Here is a 7,500-nt window from a genome sequence, read left to right on the forward strand (position 1 = left end):
GGATCAGCCCTTGATCTAAATTTGTTTGCACGCTAACGTTTGAAAGTGACATGATCTGATTCCCGTTTTTTTCATTGGATGTTCAAGAGTAGCTGATGACTGATTAAGTTTCAAGATCTGTGAGCTTTCTATCACAGAAGATATTTATTCTGCTTTCGAACCGGCACGCATTTCTGACTTATAAAGACGTAAGACATTTCAGCGCGTTTTTAACGAAAATATAAAAAGGAAAATTAACAGCAAATATATCATCATTTGAAGTTATTGGTTTTAGTACGTAAGACTCTCCGATTCAACTAACATTGACAATTTTCATGGGGAGGATTTGCAACAAAGGTATTTTATACTTTTTCTTTTAGTCTAATACCTTTCTTACAAATTGATTCTGCAGATGATGTGTTGACATCAGATAAAGAGTCCAGGCTATGTTGCAGATTACGAACAGACTTTACAGATCATCCGCAGATCTGCTTTTGATCTGTTTCTCGTCTGCAGCTCAAAATCGTTGCAGACGGCCGGGGCCCCACATCTGCACAGGCTGAAAACAGATTCTGCAGACGAAAAATTGGTCTGCTGTTAATCTGTTTTTGCGAAAACAGATCTGCTGGGTTCGTACGCAATCTCATATTTAATCCGCGCTAATGGATTAATTGTTAAGTATACGGAATATCACTAGAATTTATAGATACTGGAAATGGAATAAAAGTGTTGTTTTAAGTAGTGTTGTGAGTGTCTTGTCTTTCCTGGTATTTGCCATCTTGAAGAATGCCAGGTGTTGTGAGACACTAGGAACAATCTTGTCACCAGGTCCCTATGATGCTCAGGGCACCAACTCACCACATCAATAGAACTTCAACCGGATGAATTTATTCTTAGCTACATCCCTGCGTAAACGTAATGAGTAAGTTAAGCCACACAAGTGGAAAGGAAAACTGAGAGCAACCTGAATTTCTTAACCCATTGACCCCTGGGAGTGAGACTTCTACTCTGTCTAATGCCAGACGATTTTTCTCATCAACTGGGGGCATCCCCTCCATTAAGGTTTTGATCTTTAAGGACGGTGCCTACTATTGTTATTGTGCATACATTCTGCGCATCTCCTATCAGTGATGCTTACTAATACAGTGATATTTTTGCACAGGTTAAAACTATCTGGAGAAAGTAGATCTTAGTAAGTACTCTTGGTATCCAAAAAGAAAATTGGGGGTAACCATGCATTTTTGAGAGATAAGTAAGCTTCAATTTGGGAAAGAACGCTATACATTGCTTTCTATTTCAAGGCCTTTTACAAATATTATTCATCAATTATCTTCGAAAAATGTGTGGTTACCCCCAATTTTCTTTTTGGATTTCAATAACACTTGTTAAGATCTACATTTCCTGCATAATCATAAACCGGGGCTAAAATACCTTTGAATTAGAAGGCAACGTCGTAAATCACACCTTCTCAAACTGTAGGGGAAATACAAGGAAAACCAAAAAGGGGCAGTGTCATGCTATTTTAGTGACAACTTCAAAACACTAAAAGACATCCTTGCATCAATGAAAACCAAACAAATAATGCTGTAGTTTTGTTTGCCAATGACCACTGAAGTGAACTGAAGCTATTCTTTGTTGTTTGGAGCCAAGGATGGAGAGAGGATGAAAATGGATTCAAACTTGAAAAAGCTGGGCAGTTTAGAGAGTATCTTCAGAAATTCACCAAAAATTAAATACGAATAGATCTTGGTGCCATAAATATATTTCATATCTGGTCAGTGGGTTGTCAGGAATGTTGAATGTGTGAGCTAAAGCGCTGATTTAGATTTTGACAAATTTTGACCTAAAAACAGCAAATTAAGCATGACGGTGCCCCTTTAAAGATGATGGTGATGCTGATGGGGGGTGGGGGAATCTTGACAAAATAATTCAAAACAGCACTTCAAGTTTGAGCTTCAAGTTCATAATGGATTATATCATTTACGTTGATAAAGGAAAGCAATGCAATATTTTCTTGTCAAAGGTGACTTGGGGCATGTAACATCAGTGACAAATCCTGAAGTGGAAGAAGGGGACTGCAGGTTTTTGCCCAATGAAGTTCTACAGGAAGTAAGTGGAGCAACTTTCAATTCCTCATTTTAAAAAGTCTATAAAGGTCAAGGGCTGATGTTTTAAGTTTAAATTCTGTTTTGTTTTCACCTTAGTTTCCAGCTGATTTCTACAATTAATTAAAATTCAAAACAAAAAAAGTTTAATTCAGTTGGTGTTTTTTTTCAATAGCTACAGTAAGTGCTGTTTGTCAACTGCATGTTCCATTATCCTGCCTCTTGCATATATACAACTGTGTTTTGATCTTCAGCTAAGGTGATTTGTATTGACTTTTGCTCACAAGAACCATAGTGTTTATTATTCATTTGCTCTTATCCTACCTAGCCAAAATGCTGTTGGTCGTGTTGATGTGTGTTTTTAAAGGAGCTTATTAAATGAAAAATATTATTTTATTGTTGCAGGAGTATTCATCATTACCAAAAGCTGATATTTTTGCATTGGCACTAACAGTTTATCTGGCTGTAAGTTTCACATTGTAATAGTTATTATTGACCTTATTCTTGAGTTTCACTCACGTGATCAACAGCCATGTTTTTCAACAAAAACAAAAGAAGACGTTAGCATAATAATAGCTTTCAATTCCCGGAGGATTGTATCGGGACACCAACATGGCCACCATTTCATTGTTTGAGGACACCAACATGGCGGCCGTGACGTCATGTAAAATCCAAGAATTCATAAATGGAGGTCACTTTATAATTCTTTTGTCCAAGTGCAAATGAGCTTACCAAGCCTCGATACCATACAGTGAATTGAAAAGAATTCTTGGTCTAAGATGAGGCTTGGTAGAGTAATTTGCACTTGGACAAAAGAATTATAAATGTGGCTGCCATTTATGAATAAGGTCTATAGATAATAAATTACCAGTACATTAACCCATTGACTCCCACGGGCTCCCCATTGACAAGTAAAATCGTCTGGCGTTAGACAGAGTAAAATACTAAGTCTGGCCGGTTTGGACGTTGAAGGATTAATAAATGTATTTTTGAGATACATGTAGGTACTTGATGGTTGTTACGATTGCTAATAAACTTTTACCTTCATTCTTTGACCCTAACGTTCAAACAAGTTTTATTGTCTTTCAAGCAATAGCAATATTCTTATGCATTTCCCTGTTCTATTAGGGTGGAGGACCAGATCTTCCTAAAAATGGGGAAGAATGGCATGAAATACGGTAACTAAACATACCATACCAACTTTGTGGCTTATTGTGATGAAGATGTAATGTGTGATGGAGCTATGAAAAGTAATCATGCCATGTAAATGTGTAATCTGTTATTGCAGGAGGGGTAATCTCCAAGCCCTTGGAAGTATCTCGGTCAAAATGAACTCACTTCTGAAGGTTTGTGTTTAAGGACCAATGCCATTAATAAATTCTCAGAACGGTAAAATGCATGAACACTGTGATTCTGTCTTTTTGCAGATAATGATTGACCCTGTAGCAGAGAGGCGACCAACAGCAACAGCCCTCACACAGCATCCTGTTCTTTGTCCTCTTGCAGCAAAATCCAAGGTATGCTCAGGCAAAATTATTAGCCAAGACAAGTTTAATGGAGGGGACTGGTTAACCCATTCACTACTCAGGCTCTGCAGGATTCCCCCCACCTCCCCAGTTGACGAGTAAAATAGTCTGGGGTTAGACAGAGTAAAATCTGTTGCGTCTCATTTCCAGGAGTCAATGGGCAGAGCACACACCTTATACAAAAATCAGTCTTGTGAGTCCAGGCACAAAATGTCAATCATGTGAATCTGTACAGTGAAAGGAATGATTTCCCATCCTGTCCAAGTATGCCTTGGTACTGGGTAGTTACAGTGTTTAGTTACTTTTTGTATATGACTTATGTTCAATTCATGTACTGTAACTGACATCAGTTCTGCTAACGAGAGGTTAACTTTATTGCAACAACTGAAACTGGTTACAATACTCCCACTCGATTACCATAATTTGCATCATCCAATAGCCAGTCTGTGCTATGTAGCATTATTGCATGATTGAACATGGTGTTTGTTCAAAGCTGTCTCTTGAAGTTTGTTCACATTATTCATTTAGCTTTCCTTTTATCATTGATTTTGTTATAATTTAAATCAAGTTTCTTTTGCTTAAATTCCCTAGGCACAATTAAGAAAGGAGTTGAATGCAGAAAAATTCAAAAATGAAGTCCTTTCAAGGTATTGGAATGGTCCTTTAGTCAAAATTCTTGTAATTTCATGCAATACTGACCTCCCCTCACTGGTCAAGGTAAAGTAATGACTACCTGATTAATACACATTTTAATAGCTGACAGTGCAATGTTTTCTCTTTGTTTAAGGGAACTACAGGAGGCTAGAGTACACCAAAGCAACCCTCCAAGACCTAAAATTGGACTTGGGACTCAATCCCGCAATTCTAGAATAGTAGGACACAAAGTGAACAGAAGCATGAGTCTAAGTGTAATCATGTGAATGTGTCCAGCCACTGATGTAATTAGGTTACGTTCCAAGAACACCTCTTTGTCTTAGTTGTTTCTCTTATTCAATACTTTTAACTGCCTTTCTGACTGATCAGTTTTGATCAACTGCAAAGTGCTAGAATATTTTATCATTTTTATGCTACTGGTTTCAATAAAAATTTTCAAAGAAGAAATATTGTACAAAGGACAGTCTTAGTTTTTTATCAATTGAAATAAACATTTTTATACCAATAGATGTCTAGTTTACATGTGTTAACCTCAATAATAAAAATAAAAAATAAATAAAAAATAAAGAAAATAATAAATAATAATAATAGTAGTAGAACGAGTTTCAATTGAGTGTCGTAAAACCAAAATCAAAGTAATTACTTTGGCCAATCAAAACTGGAAGTAATTACACAAGGACTAGACTGGAAAGGACTTACATGGACTTTTTTAATTAGACTTGAGAGCTCTTTAGCAAGTCTTGGAATTGAATAAGAACGGGATTTAAAGGAGGCGAAAAGAGGGCTCATTTTTGCTGCTGAAGACCGGGCATTAAGAACAACTGACTCGGGTAGACTGAGTAAGAATGTTTCCAACCAGGGTACAATAAGGTAGTAAGGGCACTTAGAACCTTTTGTCAAATCTGGCCAGCCAGACCCGTCAGTTTGCAAGCAAAATGCAACAATTTGCAGGAACACTTGCATGATAATCCCTCAGTGTTAAGAGTGTTAATTTGAAGCAGTTGCAGTCCTTTATCGCAAATCTTTCCATTTCTAAATCCCACTAGCCAGAATTTTCTTACCCCGAAAATCCCGACAATTTGCGACCCCATTCTAGTTTTCCATCACATTTCTCAAAATGGTGGGAGAGGCTTTAGTCTCTGGACCACTCGTGTCCGAAAACCGAGGTTGGGGGTAAGCAATGGCATGCTCTCCGTAGAAACTATGCGCTCCAATAAAACCCTCATGATGACAGCAGGAAAACATGGGCACCAGCCAGCCCGAAGGCTGGGGTGGGCCGCACTTGCCTACCACAAATAGAAAGGTGGAACCCCTGACCTTGGGCCGCGCCAGCACTGCTTGCAGAATGATGGGAAGCCTGATGAGCGGCTTGGGGTGAGACTATAAAAATCTCTTCAATTAGAAATACTCGCAGACTTGCATTCAGTCAAGCACAAAGACTGTCATTCAACAAACTGTTCATGTGGCATAAGGAAGTGACAATTTTCCTGCAATGTTACCCTGTTTTTTTTTTTTAGGTGAGGACTTGGAATGTAGGGAGCGGGAGAGGTACAGAGGTGTGTGAGGAACTGAGGAAGAGGAGGATGGATGTGTGTAGTCTACAGGAAGTGAGGTGGAGAGGACAAGGAGCGCGGTTTATGGGTGTGAAGGGTAGGAGATATAAGTTGTGATGGTCTGGGAATAGTGATGTTACTGGAGGTGTGGGAGTTTTGGTGAAGGAGGAGGTGTGTGAGAAGGTTGTGGAGGTGCGAAGGAAGAGCGACAGAGTGATGACGGTAATGATGGCACTTGAGGAAGAAGTGTGTATGGTCCGCAAAGTGGCGGAACGGGTGCAGAGAAAGAGCGTTTTTATGATGATTTGAGGAGTGAGTGGGATCTGCACAATATGGGTGAGTTAGTATTGGGTATGGGTGACTTTAATGGACATGTTGGGAAACGGATTGAGGGTTATGAGGGTGTGCATGGAGGAAATGGAATTGGGGAGACAAATGTGGAAGGAAAGATGTTAGAGTATTGTGATGAAAAGGAGTTGTGTGGCAAACACATGATTCAGAAAAGGGGAGAAGAGAAAAGTGGCGTACTGCGCAGGGGAAAATGAGATGGAGATTGACTTTGTACTGGTGGGAAAGGGAAATAGAAAGTATCTGAGACATGTGAAGGTCATCCAGGTGAGCTTCAGCACAGGTTGGTGGTCATGGATATGGTTAAGAAGAAGGTGGTGAGAAAGAAAGCGATTGAAAGATGGAAGGTTTGGAAGCTGAAGGAAAACTATACAAGGGCAAGATTTGAAGGAAGAGTACTGTAGGAGAGCTGGTAAGCGCTGATGCACCGGACTTGTAGAGATGTTTTAAGGAAGGGGTGTTAAAGGCATGTGATGAAGTATGTGGGAAGGCGAAAGGGAGGAGAGATCAAGGGGACACATGGTGGTGGGACGAGGACGTGGAGGAAGCGACAGCGGGGAAGAAGAATGCGCATAAGGAGATGCGTAAAAGTGGGACTGAGGCGAACAAGGCGACAAAGAAGGTGTTCGCAAAAGCAATGAAAGAGGCGATGCGGCTGACCGGGAGCTGAGAGGGCTGAGTGAGCATCCAAACAAGGTGTTTAAGCTTGTGAAGTCAATGAAAAAGGATGTGAAAGATGTTGAGGGAGGAAGATGCATGAGAGGAAGCGAGGGTAGGCTGAGTTTCAGTGAGAAAGATAGAGGGAGAGTCTGGAAAGAGCACATGGAAAGAATTATAAATGAAGAGAATGAGTGGGATCAGAATGTGGAAGCGGACTTGGTGGAAGGGCCAGTTGAGAGGGCTAGTCGGGAAGAAGTGGTGAAGGCGATGGGGAAAATGAAAGCGGGAAAGGCTGCTGGACCCTCGGAGGTAAGTGTTGAAATGATGGCGGCGAGTGGGGAGATCGGGATAGGTGTGATGGTTGTGTCAGGGTGTGTTGGATGGAAGAGGAATGCCGGATGAGTGGGCGATGAGTGTTGTGGTACCGATTTTCAAGGGGAAAGGGGATGCAATGACTTGTGGAGCATATAGGGGGGTGAAGTTGCTAGAGCATGCAATGAACATTGTAGAAAAGGTGCTAGATAGGAGATTGCGGCGTATGGTGAGAATGGACGAGATGCAATTCGGTTTTATGCCAGGCAGAGGAAAGATAGATGCAGTGTTCATTTTGAGGAGGTTACAAGAGAAGTACTTAGACAAGGAGAAGAAGTTGTATACCTTCTTCATTGACCTGGA

General features: G+C 40.3%; 1 protein-coding gene across 1 annotated transcript in view; it reads left to right on the forward strand.

Annotated features, from left to right (window-relative positions):
• The window catches only part of LOC138007397 (wee1-like protein kinase 1-A), a 13,867-nt gene extending 9,098 nt beyond the window's left edge, over window positions 1-4,769 (forward strand). Inside the window, exons 9-15 of the mRNA XM_068854276.1 lie at window positions 2,003-2,088; window positions 2,490-2,549; window positions 3,213-3,262; window positions 3,373-3,430; window positions 3,512-3,601; window positions 4,202-4,257; window positions 4,398-4,769. Coding sequence (XP_068710377.1) covers window positions 2,003-2,088; window positions 2,490-2,549; window positions 3,213-3,262; window positions 3,373-3,430; window positions 3,512-3,601; window positions 4,202-4,257; window positions 4,398-4,530 — 533 coding nt within the window. The 3' untranslated portion in view covers window positions 4,531-4,769. The remainder of the gene's footprint in view (window positions 1-2,002; window positions 2,089-2,489; window positions 2,550-3,212; window positions 3,263-3,372; window positions 3,431-3,511; window positions 3,602-4,201; window positions 4,258-4,397) is intronic.
• Window positions 4,770-7,500: the final 2,731 nt, after the last annotated feature.

Source organism: Montipora foliosa, chromosome 6, assembly GCF_036669935.1.
Source record: "Montipora foliosa isolate CH-2021 chromosome 6, ASM3666993v2, whole genome shotgun sequence".
NCBI lineage: Eukaryota > Metazoa > Cnidaria > Anthozoa > Scleractinia > Acroporidae > Montipora > Montipora foliosa.